Below are 19,314 nucleotides of genomic sequence, written 5' to 3' on the forward strand. Positions count from 1 at the left end.
AACGGCTTCGCAGGCAGCGCAACACTTCGCCAGGCGAAAATTCGGTCAGACAACGCTAATTCACTAACGTGCGAAGTTGCATCCAGGGCACCGAACGCTGGCGAAGTTTCTCCAGCGTTAATTCGGCAAACAGAGCGAAAGGGCAGTTCACCTTTAAGTTAACTTTTAGTATGTTATAGAATGGTTGATTCTTAGCAACTTTTCAATTGGTCTTCTTTATTTTTTATAATTTTTCTTAAAAATTTAGCCTTTTTATTCTGATTCTTTCCAGCTTTCAAATGGGGGTCGCTGACCCCATCTAAAAACAAATACTCTGTAAGGGCAGAGACACACGCTAAAATTGGGGAGATTTAGTCGTCCGGCGGCAAATCGCCTCTTCTTCGGGCGAGTAATCTCCCTGAACTGCCTTCCCGCCGGCTAGAATCTAAATTACCGGGGGATGGCACTTGGAGCGCTTTGATTTCTGAAGGCGCCCGAAGTTGCTTCACGAGGAAACTTCGGGCGACTTCGGAAAACGAAGCCCTCCAAGTGCCATACCAATGGCGATTTAGATTCTAGTCGGTGGGAAGGCTAGATTAGAAGAGGTGATTTGTTGCTGGGTGACTAATCTCCCCGAATCTGAGTGTGTGTCTCTGCCCTAAAAATGTATTGTTATGACTAATTATTACTCATCTTTCTATTCAGGCCTCTCTTATTCATATTCCAGTCTCTTATTCAAATCAGTGCATGGTTGCTAGGGGAATTTGGATCCTAGCAACCAGATGGCTGAAATTACAAACTGGAGAACTGCTGAATAAAAAGCTAAATAACTCAAAAACCAGAAATCATTAAAAAATAAAAACCAACCGCAGATTGTCTCAGAATATCCCTCTCTGTTTCATACTAACAGTTCATTTAAAGGTGAACAACCCCTTTAGGTGCATTACAAGAGGAGGGCTGGTGCAGCATTAAAGGGTTGCCCACATCAAATAAAGAGGAAGTCAATGCAATAATTGGTATTTCTATAGACACACTGATATGCACACATTACATGGAAATTCTGCTGTTTGCACCTTGATAAATACAAATCACCAGTCAGGTCTGCTCCCACAGAGCTTACAATCTATATACCTAAAAAAAAAAGCAAATTGCAGTGTATTTATGGCAGGGGCTGATGTGTATCTTTCCTCTGTTTGCTCATGATGAGATAAGTTTGTAAAAGAGATAAAAGGAGGGGGGTGAGACAGGGGAGGGAGGAGACTCTTTCTTTCATTCTCTAACAGGGTGAACTTTTTGTCCAATGGGGAGAGAGCAGAGGAGGGACAGGGACTCGCTAAACCCACTGCAGAGAGGGAATTGGAGGCAGAGAGAGAGCAGCAGGCAGGGGAGGCGGTGGAGAAGAGGAAAGCGCAGCAGAGAAGGCGTATTGAGTGCAGCAAAATCTATCGGGGACACTTACCTCCATCACTGGGCATCCCATCCCTGCCCTGACTACCCCACACCTCTGCTACAAACCCACTCAGGAGAGGAGACAAGTGGAAATGAAGAATCTCTGGCTGTTACTTTGTATCCATGTGGGGCTCCTGCTGGGCAAAAGTAAGTGACTCTGTCATTGTCTGCTGTCAGTCTGTGGGGCCCCATCTGAGCAGGAATTGTCTGGGACTGACATTCTGTCTATTGGGGGCTTCTTGAGCTGTAGGAGTAAATGTGGATATAATATGTGGAATTTATGTGCAGTGGATTCTGTGGATTTATTATCCCCCCCTGCACTGGAAATGGCTTCCAGTTGGGGGGTGTCTTTGGGGGGACACCAGTCACCTGTTTATCATGTTTCATAAAGAATCTGCAGCATGAGCAGAATAGCACCCCCTCCGCTGAGAATGGCTTATTCCCGGACCCACTGTGGATCTGAGATGCAGCGAGGGTCTGTTTGACTGGTGGGGGGGGGGATCCTATTGTGATGTGTGTGTTGCATTAATAGTGTTGTAACCCCCCTCCGTGGGGAATGAGATGATCTGGGAAACTGTGTCGGGTGGGGGGATTAGGGGCATTTTGGGGCAAATGTGAATTTTTATTTATTTGGGGTACCTGCTATAGAATGATTCACTGTCTGTGGTCTGGGTAGAGTCTGAGTAATGTTTAGTAATACCCCACACCCCCTTACTTAATAATCTGGAACCCCCATCTATTATATCTACAAAGGGGAAGTAAAATCAAGAAATATACATTTTACCATATGGTGAGAGTCACTTCGTTTTTATGAAGATATAAGTTGGGCTGTTACTTTTTGTGGAGCGTGTAAGTACCAATTTGCACTTATGTCCCCCTCCACCACCACCGCCCCCCCTCTCTCAGGAGCTTGGTAACATTGTAGCAATGAGGGAGCTTGATGGACAGGGGTGACCAAACAGCTCAATCCCATTACTAATGACTTTAATGTTCCGCTGCCAAGTTTTACTGCAGTAATTAAAGCATGTGTCGGAGTATTGCAGCATGTGCACTTTAATTCTTCGGTTATCGACTGGGGCTCTCGCAAGAGGTTGTGGGTCCCAGGTAAAAAAAAAAAAAAACCTGGTGGGGGGTTTAGTATTCACATGCTGATGCTGGGAGTTGCAGTTTACCCACAACCATAGGCTCCATATTGTACAGCCCTGATGAATGAATACTGACAGATTGTTGACTTGCTGTACTTGCTGGTCTGCAGTCCCCTGACACTTGAAACACTATATTACAGTCTCATTATATCAAAATTTTCAACTGGGCCCCCTCCAACAAAATGTGTTCTGCTAGACTGCACCATGGTGCTAGGGCCTTTAGGGTGGTAGGCCAGAGAGCAGGCTACCCCACATTTACACCACCCCTTATTATACACACACTCCCTCCCACATTTACACCAAACTTACAATACACCCACTCCCCTCCCAAATTTACACCACACTTACTATACACACACTCCCTCCCACATTTACACCTCACTTAGAATACACACATTCCCCTCCCACATTTACACCACTCTTACTATACACCCACTCCCCTCCCACATTTACACCACACTTACTATACACACACTCCCCTCCAACATTTACACCACACTTACTATACACACACTCCCCTCCAACATTTACACCACACTTACTATACACCCACTCCCCTCCCACATTTACACCACACTTACTATACACACACACTCCCCTTCCGCATTTACACCACACTTACTATACACACACTCCCCTCCCACATTTACACCACACTTACTATACACCCACTCCCCTCCCACATTTACACCACACTTGCTATATACCCACTCCCCTCTCACATTTACACCACACTTGCTATACACACACTCCCCTCCCACATTTACACCACACTTACTACACACACACACTCCCCTCCCTCATTTACACCACACTTACTATACACATACCCCTCCCACATTTACACCACACTTACTATACACACACTCCCCTCCCACATTTACACCACACTTACTATACACACACACCCCTCCCACATTTACACCACTCTTACTATACACCCACTCCCCTCCCACATGTACACCACACTTACTATACACACACACTCCCCTCCCGCATTTACACCACACTTACTATACACACACTCCCCTCCCACATTTACACCACACTTACTATACACACACTCCCCTCCCACATTTACACCACACTTACTATACACACACACCCCTCCCACATTTACACCACACTTACAATACACACACTCCCCTCCTTGGCCCCCTGTTCTGCATAGAATTAAACAAAGGCCTCTCTGTATTTCATCATGTTGGGGGCTTGTGCTGCACTGGGGGTGCAGCGTTGAATGTTGGGGTTCAGTTCATAGAGATACAGGATCAGTTTGTCACTTGGTATTTATAAAGTTGCCACAATTGTCATGGGGGCAGTTATTTCAACTGTCATCTGGGGGATAGTGTTGGTTCTGTGTAATTTCCGTCAGCGAGAATAATAATAGCGGGGAGCTGTTTATGGAACGCAGACGCGCAGAGCACCCAGTTACGTATTTGGAAAATTACGGATAGAGTTTCTATTAAAGTTCTATCCCTAGCTGCTGTCACTCTGAATATTTCCTATATATGCCCCAATTATAGTTTACTCTTATTGTTGGGCTATAATCGACCCCATGTACTTAATTGCTGGGTAGTTGATATGTGTTTCATTTTGATGGTGTGGCTGTTGGAGCATGCTGGGAGTTGTAGTGCAGCAATAGAGAACTACAGGCAGAGAGGAGAGATCCATATCCCTTTCTAGAGTGAAAGTTATTGTGTTCACCCGCAGGCATTGTGCTGTTACTCTATAGCCCTATGGAGATGTGTTAGTACTAACCCCTCATTGATCCTCAGTAATGGGCCAAAAAACGCCCAGTTTCAATGTAAATATGGGGGGGGGCCACCTCCTCACCGCCTTGAAACCAGTCGCATGAAATCCACATCCTACACGGCTGATTTGCAATTAATTTCACAACGCCTGCTGCACAGAAACCAGTGCAGTCTGCAGCGTGCCTCTACATTGACTGCTAATTAGCCATGCGAGAGGCTGGTATTGTTTGTGCCGCCCAACAGATACTGATGTGGGAAAGGTGTTAAGCCCTGTCACTCAAAGGGTGTGTTAGTGGGACAGCCAGGTTGAACTATAGGCCCATGTTATTATGGCTTTGGTCATTGAGGGACCACAATTTGGACAGAAATGATGGTGTGTTGTATTGGTGTAGGACCTAAACTGAGGACTCCAGAGTGCTAGTGTTTGTTATAAGGCTCAGGGTCTCCATAGAATGACTGATACATGGGTCCTGTCCTTATATTGCGGTATAAATCTCCCCACAGTGGACCAGAACCTCCTATCACTGAAGAAGAGAGAACCTTCTCCAGCTTGTTGGCCAATGTTCTTCTCCTTTCTGAACATTCTAGAACACACTGGGCATCACTGGAGACTATTGCTATGGCAGCCATGGGTCCAGGGTGGGAGCATATCGTTTCGGAAATGGCTGACACCCCCCCCCCCCCCATCTCCTTTACAAATGATGTGCTAATGTTTGCTGGGTCAACTCAATTTGAAGATAAAATAAGGACTTTATGGATCCCTGTCAGTCCCTATCTCCCTCTGGCTGGAGATTTCCTTGTGCCGTTGGCAGTGATGAATTGCTCTGTCTAATTGCAGCTTTTAATTTAGTGCCCACGCATTGCTGGCATCTCATCTCAAAGGAGAATTGATGGGTAGAGCCAAGAGGTCACATAGCACGAATTGATGTCTGTCATCTTGGCATGGACATCTCAGGAGGAGATAACCAGGTCTCACTGCTTGGCCAACTGAGGTGATGATGTCTTTATCTCAGGGGAGCGAGAGGAAGGGGGTGGGTGGCATTGTACAGGGCGGGGTTGCTAATATTAGACGGGTCAGGTGGGTGTGCGCTGATAGGACAAGGTCTGGATGGAGACAACAGGTATGTGAGACAAAGAACAGGCCACACTTATCACCTCGGCTCCCACCAGACTAAGGTGGCACCAACAATGAGCCTGTTGTACTCGGACAGTTTGGGACCATGAGAAAAGTCCTTGTCACTCGCAGACCTGGAGCCCAACTGCACCCCATTGTCCTCCCTGTGGAACTCTCTGAAATATGAGCCCACCAGCTGCCATTCTGAGCATAACAACCTGTTTTGTAGAATTTTATGCTCATATACATATAAGAAATATCATTTTATGGAACCATCTCCCACCATTTATGCTTACCCCCCCCCCCCCAAAGATCTAAATATAAAATCACCTGGAACAGCAGTAGAACTTGGACAGTAGAGACCATAAGGGTTATTATATACATGAAATTAAAGAGTAGGATTAGGGGGGCTGTACAGAAGAGCTTACAGTCTAAAATGGAATTTTAGGGAACCTGCCCATTTATGCTTGGCCCTTGAACATCCAAATACGAATTCACCTGGCACAGCAGTGTCACTTGGTTAGTTCAGATCATAAGGGTTTTTATATACAAGGAATATGGAATGAAAGAGTAGGGTTAGGGGAGCTGTACAGAAGAGCTTACGGTCTAAAATGTTATTTTAGGTAACCCTCCTATTTATTCTTGGCCCTTTAACATCCAAATATGAATTTACATGGCACAGCAGTATAACTTGGCTAGTCAAAATCATAAGGGTTGTTATATAAAAGGAATATGGAATGAAAGAGTAGGGTTAGAGGGCTGCACAGAAGAGCTTACAATCTAAAGGCAAGCCCACCTTTAATTATTAGAATTGATTTATGAAGAACGTCCATGTCTGGAAAGGTTGGGTGCCTGGGGAGGGATCAAACAAGGATCTAGCAGTTCGGTGACACTGGGGTTCCAGTTTTATAGAAATTCTATATTTCAGCATTTGCAGTTGCTATTGGGGTGCAAGTCTGGACTCTGTGGTACGTTCCCAGGACTGGACTGGGATTTAAAATAGGCCCTGCCAATTCCTAGTACACAGAGGCCCAAACAGCCCACTAAATAGTCACTTTCTATGGCAATTTACAGCAGCCCCTCTGGCATTTGCCAGAACCCACAGATTGCCAGTCCGGGCCTGTATGTTCCCCCAAACACATTATGTAGGAGTTTCTTTTCTTAGGTCCTTCCAAAGTCAATCTACCAGCGCTCTGGATAAACCTGACCGTGGCGGTGTCAGTAGCAGCCATGTAGATTGCAAGCTCCTCTGCACCGGCAATATAAATAGACTACCCCAATACCAGAGAGCTTACACTCTAGACACCCGGAGAGTAATGCTTTTTGGAATGCCGGTCACACACAACAATATATAAAACATACTCCAATACTAGTAATCGCAAGCTCTGTGGGGCGTCGAGCATTGAAATGAAACATGTTGGAGGTGTCAGATGGGGGAGAAGCAATTACACACAGGAGCCGAGTATCTCTCTGGTATATTCACAGGACTGTGGATGTGAACAGAAAAATCTCCCCTTTATTACTGTTAATGAGGGGATTGTTCCACTGAAGGGCCAGGACGGGGGTCTCGGGCTCAGCATAGGCCCCTAAAATCCCATTGAGCCGGTGCAATAATTTCAGGCTCTCTTCATTCCTCTTCTCTTCAAGTGTAACCACTCAGCTCCACATTGAGCAAACAGCTAATCCCCTGACAGGATCACAGCTCTGAGTGGAATGATAAGGATGAAAGCGAAGGGGGGGGGTGCATCTCTCGGTGCCGCAGTCCTAATGAGAGGCTCAGCCACAGACACAACTGCAGCCTTTCTGCTGCACTCCCAACACTGAGGATGCTGGGAAATGTTGTTTTTGGGGAAGAAGTTGTCATTTTTAGCATTATGTTGTGTGTGTGTATATATATATATATATATATATATATATATATATATATATATAGTGGTTTTGTTTGCTCTGTCTCTTGCCTAGCTTTCATATCTCCCCACGCTTTTCATTCAACAGAGGTGTAAACAATAGACACCTCGAGTAATCCAACTGCATGACTAATAAACTTCCGGCAGGCTTTTATCAGAGATAATCAGGAGGTCTCTGTGCATCATGGGTAAAAAAGCAAAGTTTAAAGGGATACTGTCATGGAAAAACATGTTTTTTTTTCAAAATGAATCAGTTAATAGAGCTGCTCCAGCAGAAATCTGAACTGAAATCCAGTTCTCAAAAGAGCAAACAGATTTTTTTATATTCAATTTTGAAATCTGACATGGGGCTAGACATATTGTCAGTTTCCCAGCTGCCCCCAGTCATGTGACTTGTGCCTGAACTTTAGGATGGAACTACTTTCTGGTTTCTCCTACTCAATGTAACTGAAGAAGTTGCAGTGGGACCTGTATTTTACTATTGAGTGCTGTTCTTAGGTCTACCAGGCAGCTGTTATCTTGTGTTAGGGAGCTGCTATCTGGTTACCTTCCCATTGCTCTGTTGTTAGGCTGCTGGGGGGGGGGGGGGTGATATCAATCCAACTTGCAGTACAGCAGTAAAGAGTGACTGAAGTTTATCAGAGCACAAGTCATATGACTGGGGGCAGCTGGGAAACTGACAATAATGTCTAGCCCCATGTCAGATTTCAAAATTAAATATAAAAAAATCTGTTTGCTCTTTTGAGAATTGGATTTCAGTGCAGAATTCTGCTGGAGCAGCACTATTAACTGGTGCATTTTGAAAAAAATATGTTCTCCCATGACAGTTTCCCTTTAAGCATGATGTTTTATTTATATATATATATATATATATATATATATATATATATATATATATATATATATATATATATATATATATATATATATATATATATATATATATATATATATATAGTGTGTGTGGTTTTGTTTGCTCATATCTCCCCACGCTTTTCATTCAACAGAGGTGTAAACTATAGATACCTCGAGTAATCCAACTGCATGACTAATATACTTCCGGCAGGCTTTAATCAGAGACAACCAGGGGTCTCAGTGCATCATGGGTAAAAAAAATCAAAGTTTTAATTCCTTATCTGCACTAGCCCAGGAGTCGGAATCTGAACTGGAGGCAGCATGTGGGGAATGGGCAGGGGATTATAGAGGGCAATGGGAAGATAATGTGAGCCCCTATTATTTTCAGTCTATCATTCCATTCTCACAGAGCCTTTCTTTTATTTGTCCGTCCCGGACTGTGAGCACTGAAAGAACGTGCATGACCCCAGCAGAATTCGGCTGAATAGAAGGCACCACGCTCCAATAAACGGCCACAAAGAGCACAAGCAGAAAACAAGGCAAACTGTCTCTTAAACACACCATATGGCGCATTAACTTCCACTTAACACTCTTCAGCCCCCTACAGGCGGGAATGGGGGGGTGGGAACAATGGCATTCATGAAAAGTGCTGAAGAGCTTGCACTCTACTGCAGCTCAGTGGGCTGGGGGATCATTAGGTCGCTGACTTTGGAGTTAAATCCGTGAGATAATGGACATCGGAACTTTGCAACCAGGGGTCGGCAGGTCTGTACTTTCAGCACAATTAGGGACAGATCTAACAAGTAGGGACTGGTTTTTGGACAAGAGCTGACAATCAGAGACTGGCACATAAAAGGGAGTAGGTGGGGGCAGACAGAGGCACAGTCGGGGGGGGAGTTATCAACAGCTGCTGCAGTAGGGCCCCCTGAGTGTAGAGGTAGGGGTTGTAATAATGCTCATCATTATTGGGGAGTCGCATATAGCAGTGCATCATGGGGCAAAGTAAGACCTTGTTTACAAATGACATCATCAGCAGCAGCAGCACCTGTAGCTCCTAAAGGGTTAAAACCTGCTCTTTTTCCCCCTTGTGTTTTTAAAACAATTGTTTGCCTTTCCCTCCAGTGCAGTTTGTTTCACCCCCTTTCTGTGCCCCCCCCCCATGGGTCCTTTCTTTTGCATCTATAAGATTAGGGCCCCTCGTTACCTCTCTCAGTAGAAGACCCCCTTCATCACTGCTTATTCTCCCCCACGGAGTTTCGCGCTGTCAGTTTACACAATGGCACAGAAAGCATGAAAAGGGGGAAAGTGGATTAACTGCAGAAAAACAGCTTTTAAAAATCTGTTAAAGCCACTCAGGGGAGAGGAAGGGACTTAACAGACAGTCAGCGACACAATGGGGGAGAGACTCACACAAAGGGCCCCGGAGCTGCACAAAGGCACATTCTTTCCATAGACACATGAGCCACTGCAACATTAATCACATGGGGACATATGGTTTTTGATGACCCTTTAGATTTCCGTGTAAATCCCCAAACTTTCCCTTATTATCCTGAAACTGTCAGATATTGGGAACAGGCAGCAAGTTTCTTCCTTTCTGGGTTCCACTCCGGCACCGGGGAATCCGCACTTTATTTATAAACTTGTTATCTTATGTGAGTGCATGGAGTATAATAACCAGGAGACCTGGATACTGTGTATTGAAATCAGTGCCATAGAATTAAAGGATAAGCAAACCTTAAAAATAAGTGAATGTAAAATGGATGAGGGGAGCTATTCTAAGCACTTTTGTAATTTACATTCATTATTTATTTATTTTTAATTCCAAGATATTAAGGGATACATGTACTGTTAATATGAATGAAGTTTGTTACAACAGCGCCACCTGCTGGTCATTTTCCCACCAGTCTGACCAGCAAGTAGTCAAGGAAGTTGTCAGGAGAAAGAAAGAGGCTGATGTTCTTCTGCTTAGGAAAGATGTGAGAAAGGTTTCTAATTTTATTCCTAAGCAGAAGAACATCAGCCTCTTTCTTTCTCCTAACAACTTCCTTGACTACTTGCTGGTCAGACTGGTGGGAAAATGACCAGCAGGTGGCGCTGTTGTAACAAAATTCATTCATAGTAACAGTACATGTATCCCTTAATACCTTGGAATAAAAACAAAATAAATAACGAATGTAAATTACAAAAGGTTACTTATCCTTTAAACACATGGCAAAATATTGGCTATATTTTGTACACAGTCATGTCACTCGGGGTCAGTGTGTAGCAATGTCAGCACCCATCTGTCGGCAGGATGACTTACCCTTTATTCACATTAACAGCACATCCAGCAGAAGATGCCTAGTGATCAATAGAACAGGGAGGATAAGAAAGCTAAGCTGGGGTAGAACAACCAAAACCACTCGACTTTTGGATATAAACATATCAGAGATAACTTCTATATGGCGGCACTTATAGGAGCAGGATTCTTGGCTCACACTGAATCATGGGAAACTTGATGGGAAGGGGATAATAATAATTAAAACAAATTTGGGAATATATATCGGCCTGTCACATGGTTTGGTTGAGCCTGCAGTGTGTCCCCTTTTCAATCTCGAATACAAAGGCCTTTCCCTTTAACAGATTGTGCAAACACCATTATGCAAATGGGGCTTCCAAGAGAGAAATGGAATCATTGTGTATGATGCTCTGCACCCACAATACCAGCTCTGGTTTCACACGGCCTGTTTATTTGGGGGGCCTCCCGAAAACCCAAGTCAGTGTCGCAGAAGTCATCCTGGAATACTTCTTTGTTTTTACTACATTGTTTCAGGAGTCAGAACCAGCAGAGAGCAGACACAACCAGGCACATTGCATAACACTGATTGTATATTGGGGAAGTTTCATTTCCCTTCATTTGACAACATTGTGTTTGTGGGTTTACATCCCCTTTAACAATGACTTTTGTAGAAACTGTCAGCTTTCAGATCTTTAGGGCAGAATGTAAACAGCCCAAAACCTTGACTGAATCTAATGGCCTTTATTATGTACCTGTGCAGCCGCCCGAAACTGTTTCCCAGACATTTCATTGTTTTCCCTTTCCCCTCAGTCTCCAGATTTTCCTCTAATGATGGTTTCCTGGTTCCTGGCACCTGACTGCTAACGGCTGCTCAATGGCTCTGCAAACAGAGTAAAATGCCCCCCTCCTCCTCATCCACATACAATACATTAGATACAGTCAAAAGAAAAAATAAACTCCCCCCCGTTGAGTTAATTTGGAGTCATATTTGGACCCATTGCCTTGAGTTTATCTCGGGGGTCCTGTTTGGGCTCAATGCAGAGATATTATCTAGGGGTCCTGCTTGAACCCATTGCAGAGAGTTTATCTTGAGGTCCAGTTTGATTTCAGTGTAGAAATATTATCTAGGGGTCCTGCTTGAACCTGTTATAATGATATGATCTTGGGGGTCCTGTTTGGTCTCAATGCAGAGATATTATCTAGGGGTTCTGCTTTAACCCATTGTAATGATTTGATCTTGGAGTCTTTTCTGACCCTTCCTTTATTTTTACCCCATTTCAGAGATATTATCTAGGGATCCTGCTTGAACCCATTGTAATGATTTGATATTGGGGTTCTGCTTGGTCTCCATGCAGAGATATGATCTAGGGGTCCTGCTTGAACCAATTGTAATGATTAGATCTTGGAGTCTTTTCTGACCCCATTGCACCAATTTTATTTTGGGGTCCTTTACTTTTACCCCATTTCAGAGATATTATCTAGGGGTCCTGCTTGAACCCATTGTAATGATTTGATCTTGGAGTCTTTTCTGACCCCTTCGCACCAATTTTATCTTGGGGTCCTTTATTTTTACCCCATTTCAGAGATATCTAGGGGTCCTACTTGAACCCATTGCAGTGAGTTTATCTTGGGGTTGAGTTTGGTTTCAGTGCAGAGATATTATCTAGGGGTCCTTTTTTAACCCCATTTCAGAGATTTTATCTTGGGGTCCTGTTTGTATCTATTGCAGTGACATTTTCATGGGTTCCAGCTTGACCCTGATCTTGGGGGGGTCCTGTTTGACCCCCATTGCAAATATTTTATCCATAGGGCTTTTGCCGACATAAGTTTGTGTGATCCTCCTTTTTATTAGCTGATAGGAGATAATGACGTCCGCCATTGTCCCCCAAACCTGGTTCTGACAAGGGAACCAAGGCCCACATCTGGGTGGAACCAATCTGGGGGGGAGTTGTTACTGTTCTAACCTGACTGTGCATCACCAAATCTACTTGCAATTCATCCATTGATAATGATTTATAAATATGTTTCTATAGTGCATTAAATATAGAGACTTTATTTCACGCCGTCCACAGAAATCCGTAATCCCCTAAATCCGCATGATGGGAGCAGATAAGAGCGCGGCATTAACGTAATTATGGTATAGAGGAGCAGACAATGGATTAGCAGGGGGTTTCAGGCAATATGCATTAAGCAACCGCCTAGTGATGGGAGAATCCTGGTGTTTGACTCCCAAGTGTCTCCTTCAACCATTGACCTCCATGTACCTCCAATGGGAGCCATGCTCAATATGCCCCTTCCTTTTTTGACAGGTTTTGGGGCCCATTTCTCTCAGCAACCCTCAGACAAGGTCATAGTTGCTGGCAAATCGGTGACTCTTCCCTGCGTAGTGATTGGCTACAGAGGCGTGGTCCAATGGACGATGGACGGGCTGGCACTGGGAGCAGAAAGAGACCTTCCAGGTTAGTGGAACAATGTCTTGAAGAAAAGGGAATGACCATTTGAGTGTCAGTTGTGTCATTGTTCAATTGTGACATCAGTTTTGCTCAGTGCTAAAGATCTGAAGAAGATATTTTTGAAAAAAGATACTCATTTTTGGTGTTATTTTGTAGGTTGGTCCCGTTATTCTGTTGTTGGAGACCCTTCTTTAGGAGAACATAACCTGCACATTGAAGGGGTTGAGCTTAGTGATGATGCCATCTACGAGTGCCAAGCAACACAGGCAGCACTGAGGTCACAGCGGGCACGTCTCACGGTGCTACGTAAGTACCAGTCCTGGGATCAACCCATCAAGTCATCCTTTCCTCCTTTCTTCTGCTCTTCAAGTGGTGGGACCTATAAAGGTCACCTTCTCACCCTACCTCTTCTCCCTCTCTGTATCAGGAGTATGTAGTAGCAGAATATACAGCTGACTCCATCTCTTTTACAGTTCCCCCAGGAGACCCAATGATACCAGGATCCCCAGTCGCCAATGTCCTGCTTGATGTACCCTACAATCTCACCTGTCTTGCTTCCGTCGCTAAGCCTGCTGCAGAGATTACCTGGTTCCGTGATGGAAAGAAGCTGGATTGGGCCATCTACACCAAGGTGAGGCCCTGAATTTAGAATTTGCCACATACGGGTGCCATGTTGTTTCCTTCAAACAGTAGGCGATGCTTAATGTGTTCCCAGACCATTCCCAGCCTTGTCTAATTCCTCACGTGTCTCTTTTGGGTCTATTGTAGGAACTGCTGTCCGATGGCAAGAGTGAGGGTTCGGCGAGCAGTCTGTTAATCACCCCTAGTCTGGCGGATACAGGATCCAGTTACACCTGCCGAGTGAGGAATGAGGCCCTGCCAGAGGGCAGAGAGAAGTCTGTGACATTGAGTGTGCAGTGTGAGTATCCCCCACTTTGGCTAAACTATGAGTAAACTATGACCCACCACACCCTGCAGCCTTGCAATGCACCCCAAAATTATATTCCATGATAAATGACTTTCTGTTAGTATCACCCCAAGCTTCATCTAACCCTCTCTTTCTCAACTCCCTCAGATCCCCCCAAAGTAACGCTGTCGGTAGAACCCCCTACTATCACCGAGGGTGGCTCCGTCACATTTTTGTGCAGTGCAGTTTCCAACCCAGAAGTAACTGGGTACAGGTAAGAATTAGGGGTTCATCTGGAAACACTGGGTGTATGGCACCTGTCCTGTCGCTTGCATTTAACTGTGCAGTTGCAATAGCTCTTTATGACCACTAGGGGTTCTTTTGAGACTGTGCTGATAATATCAACTGGGCGATTTGCTATATGGCAGCTTCCAGCAACCCATATTTGTACATAGAAGTATACGATGCTGATTACCATTACATTTCCTTGACTATTTACCTCTCCTGTTCATGGTACTGTAGGTGGGCAAAGGGGGGTGTCCCTCTGGCCGTGTCAGGAGACAAATACACTGTGGAGGTGGATCACACTTTCTTCACCGCTCCAGTCTCGTGCGAGGTGTCCAACAGCGTGGGAGCCAGTAACGTCAGCACGGCCGTCAATGTGCTATGTGAGTATTTGCCACTGGCCCTTACCCCTTTCTGCTTTGGAGTTAAATTGCTGTGATCCTACTGAAAAAAATTAGAAATTTAGCAACAGCGCCCCCTTATAAATGAAAGGCCATTAAAAACATTGCAGGTAATATCCTAAAGTAACAATGGCCACTCATCAAATTTTTCAAAATTTATACAGTTTTATTAAAACACTCTGATCTGTGAATTTTAATCTGTTATAGTTGGGCCACGCCTTCTCACTGAGCCACGCCCTATGACAGTGGACATTGGCGATGACGCCTCTTTCTTTTGTGGCTGGACTGGAAATCCAACGCCTACGCAATTTTGGAGCAAGAAAGGAACGGGAGAGGTGAGCTTGTTGGGATAAATGGGACCTTAATGGGACCAAGGATGACCTCATAGCCGTATGTCATCTCTTGTCTTGATGTCATAAGTTTACCTGCCAGAAAACTCAATGGCCACCTTTTTTGCACCCTAGGTTCTCAGCAATGGAAACACACTGTTACTGACAAAAGTAACCCGCGAAGATGCCGGAGTATATGTCTGTAAAGCCATTGTGCCGCGCATGGGGACTACAGAGAAAGAAGTGACCCTCATGGTGAGAGGTAAGCATAACAGTCAGCCAATAACACATAGTACTCTCACACTAAGGAAACCAGTATTAGGGCACATGGGGGGGGGTCAAGGTCTCCAAAACACTCAACCAAACCTGTTGTCTTTTTTAGGGCCACCCATCATCACTAGTGAAGCTCACTATGAGAGCATACTGGGAGAAAAGGCACGGATGGAGTGTGTCATTGAGTCCACCCCTACCCCGGACAGAATTGTAAGTCTTTAAGGTGTATACAAATCTCATTTATTGGTATGGTCCATAATAACCTCCATACTCTTATTTGCTCATTTACCACATCCCTCTCTCTATCTCCCTCTCTACTTTACTCATTGTATTGTATCTCTTGGCTCTTTGCTAACACCTGATGATCTCCTTGTAGGTCTGGGCGTGGGATAAGCAAAGCCTGGAAGAAGGTTCATGGGGCCGTTTCTCAGTGGAGACACAAGTCACTGAAGTGGGGGCTGTCTCCTTCCTGGTCATTGATGGAACGGAGAGGTCGGATTTCCACACTGAGTTCAACTGCAGTGCTATCAATCAGTATGGGGAGGATTCAGTTATCGTGTCTCTGCGGCAGCAAGGTAGGATCATTGGTAGATCATCTTTGGGTCATTAAGTCTAGAGCAGGGTGGTTTGGCGTGGGTAATATGATGAAGAGATGATGAAGAAGACACCAGCTCTTCAATATCTCACTGGGACCTTCCTCTGTTAGGAGCATAGTCTTCCCCTAGAACAGTGATTCTTTGGTTAAAACTGTGGGGTTACCTAGAGCTGTGATAGAGCGGTTCAGCCTGAAGACCAGTTAGGGTGGAATTGGAGAAGTCTTCTTAACCTAAAAGTCCATCTTGAAGGTTACGTAGAGTCACGGGTGTATTGCTGTCCTAGATTTTATAACTATGTCATGAGTTAAATGGAGCCCTGACCAAAGGTTGGCCCTCCATGGAGATCTTGAATCAAAAAAGACATCTCATCTGTTACTCTCTCTCTTGCAGCTACTCTTCCTCTGACATTCTTGCTGATTGCCGTTGGCTTGGGGACCCTGTGCATCTTTGTACTCGTCATCACCTCCATCCTATGTTGCCGACGACCAAAAAAAGGTCAGTGTAGGATCCATCATCTGGTGGCTCCATATATCAGTGGTTCTACTAGAACTTTGGTTCTACTATTTTGGCTAACTCGCTGGTAGTTTTTGACCTGCTCTTCCACTATATTCTGTTGAGGCATTTCCTTGTTTCAGTGCTGATAAACTTGAATTATAAAGGTATCACCCTATTTTAGTGAGTGTTACTCATTCAGTCACAAATAAATAGTGGTTTCAGAATCAATCGCGCCTTGAAGAAGTGCTAACGCTCTCAATATTTGTACTGTTACATCCTCTTTGTCAAGGATATTTTTGGTTGGCATTCACACTTTCTTCTTGAGAGCCGCCTACTTATCACTCTCGTTGTATCTCTATCTAGCCGTGAAGGACACGCAGATTCTAGCCGTAGACATGTCGGGGAGCGAGCCCAGCGAGAGGCACCCCAGTGACTCTGAGGAGGATCTCAAGGAGCCATTGGTAAGGGCCTACAATGGAGATAGAAGGGTAGCATGTGGTAGAGGGGGAGGGGCAGAGGAGATGGCATTTTGGCATTAAGAGGGGGGCATTGTGTTGTGTAAGGAATAATAAAGATGTGACCCGTGGGACAGACTTATTTGGGAATTAGAAGAAAAAGCTGCAAAGAGCAAGAAGCAGGACACAGAACTGGGGTACTGGTGCATATAAAAATATGGTAAAGTAATACAATCAAATTTATGTGTTTGCTCCACAGCACACAGACACGGAATCCCAGAGAACATCCCAGACGGAGCACAGTGACATCCCAGACGAACCCCAGGTACAACGATTGTCTCTGTGCATGGAGTGTATCTTCATTACTTGTTTGTATTGATGTGGAAGAGTCACGGCTGCCATACTGCTTGCACTGGCCTTGCTGTGCCTTATGGATGACTCACCAGCTCCATCTAGTGGGATAACACATTCTCAAACTTACTCTGCAAGACCAGTTGCTTTAGACTGATCGCTACTCGATACTGTGATTGTACACTTAGATATTGCAGTTGGTCTCCTTTTGGAGATCTTATGTCCCAACTAAATCGATGACTGTTCAGTGCACCCATAAATATATATCTGTCTCTAAATGTCCCCAGATCTAATTGTCATGTTGTGTTTATTTTCAGGACCCAACCAACGGTTATTATAAAGTCCGAGCTCATGAAGACACCAGGCCTACAACCATAATGTACCCGGAGTTCTCCTCTCCGCCACGCCCCCTCTACTCCACCACTTCCTCTCTTTCGCCGTTGTGCCCCACCCCTTCTGGGCCCCCTAAAATCTACGATTATGCTCATCGGTATGCCACCACTCCCAGATCTGGAGGTGAGCGCCATCACATGCCACAGGGGTCATCATCTCATTTGCCGCAAGGCCCCACGCATTTCCCACCTGGCCCAAGTCATGTGTCTCAAGGTCCCACTTATTTGCCACAAGGCCCAACTCATTTACCACAAGGCCCAACTCATTTACCGCAAGGCCCAACTCATTTACCGCAAGGTCCAACTCATTTACAGCAAGGACTCACTCACCTACCACCGGGCCCCAGTCAGCACCCAGCACCTTACGCCAGGGCTTTCTGTAGCTACGTCCGCCCGGACAGGTTCGACTCAATGGACCAAGGCCCCACTCTGTCTCGGCTCTCCTATGCCTCCCTAACCAGCCACAGTGATTTTGGCCGGCCTTCACAGCAACGGATGCAGACCCATGTGTGACCTCATTGCCCATCAGATGACCTCATACCAGACTGTGATACTATGGATTCTATGGTATAGGAAACTAGAGACTTTGACATGGCAGAGATTGCCAGGCTGGTGGTCAAAAGTGGCCCAGATAAGGCCATGACCTGCTTCTTCATGAAGACAAGCACCTACCACATCATGGCCCCAAAATGTGAGGCACATACAATACCCAATCAACCGGCAGCACAAAATAATGAAAGGGAACTATTTGGATTTTATTTATTGGTGGAATTGGGCCCTAATGGGGGTGGCGTTACCTCCCCGGTGGATATAAAATATAGTATTATTACAACTCCTCTCTAGGATCTTTCTGGAAATTCTGGAATCACTTGCTGCCACCTACTGGCCAAACAGAATGGCATCACTTTGTAAGTGGAGGGGAAACGCTGCCCCTAGTGGAAACCAGATGAACTGCAATATAATTTATATTGAACCAGACTTCTATAATAATATAAATGATCAAACGTCGCGATCTGAAAAAAATATATGGAAAAGGATTACATGGGACGTAGCATGGACATTTTATTTTCATTATTTGAGTAAAATCAGGGGCATTTGTTTCAATCCCCGAGATATAGTTTCACGGTTCCCTCCAGAGCAGTTGCGCTGTTATTTATTACTTCCCCTTTGCACTTCACAGCCGCAGGAATTACAGGCCCCTGAGCGCTCGCAAGCACTGGAGTTACACTCTGTATTTGTGTTTATTGAAATAAATAGTTAATGGCGTGAGTACGTTTATTGCTAATAAAATCCTGTGGAATTCTATGTAGAGCCCTGGGGCAGCTCTCACCGCTGGAAAGTCGGCAGCTTATATGGATTGTTTCAACTTTCCCTTTTATTTTCTTTTTGGTTTCATGCCTGCGGTTTCCCTACAATTTTATATTTTATTTCATTGTTCCGGAGGCTAAAATCCTTTGCTTCCCACCTGACTCCGTTCCGCACAATAACTCGTCACTTTTCCACGTTTTTATGTTCCTGCCTTAATTGTCTGCGCTCCTGTATTTGTATAGGGAGAAATCCAGGCTGCAACTGTCACATTATATATCTTTATATATATTTTATTTCTGCATCCTCTCATACTGTCCTATGCCTGGATTTGTAAGGCACAGACAATATAATTTGTTTTTTTTTTAATTTGTAAAGAATCTGAGAATATTTATATTTAATTAAAAAAATGTAAAAACATGTGATTTCTGTGTGAGTCAATCAGTGCATGAAATATCTGTTCAGAAAGTACAGAGAAGAGCGACTAAGCTGATAAAGGGAATGGAAGGGATCAGTTATGGGGAAAGACAAGTTGGGATTGGTTACACTGGAGAAGAGACAGTTAAGGCGGATATGATCACTATATATAAA

The 19,314-nt window shown here is 44.6% G+C and overlaps 1 protein-coding gene across 1 annotated transcript; it reads left to right on the forward strand.

Moving 5' to 3' along the window:
* Window positions 1-1,357: 1,357 nt before the first annotated feature.
* On the forward strand, window positions 1,358-19,141 carry kirrel2.L (kirre like nephrin family adhesion molecule 2 L homeolog; the record flags this gene model as incomplete). The annotated part of the gene is given in 15 exon segments (NM_001086488.1): window positions 1,358-1,575; window positions 12,791-12,940; window positions 13,091-13,240; window positions 13,408-13,565; window positions 13,703-13,853; window positions 14,010-14,115; window positions 14,364-14,509; window positions 14,735-14,862; window positions 14,992-15,118; window positions 15,239-15,339; window positions 15,506-15,704; window positions 16,116-16,220; window positions 16,584-16,681; window positions 16,935-17,000; window positions 17,344-19,141. Coding segments are annotated over 15 exon segments (2,328 nt in total). The 3' UTR covers window positions 17,932-19,141.
* Between the last annotated feature and the right edge of the window lie 173 nt (window positions 19,142-19,314).

Source organism: Xenopus laevis, chromosome 7L (assembly GCF_017654675.1).
Source record: "Xenopus laevis strain J_2021 chromosome 7L, Xenopus_laevis_v10.1, whole genome shotgun sequence".
Classification (NCBI taxonomy): domain Eukaryota; kingdom Metazoa; phylum Chordata; class Amphibia; order Anura; family Pipidae; genus Xenopus; species Xenopus laevis.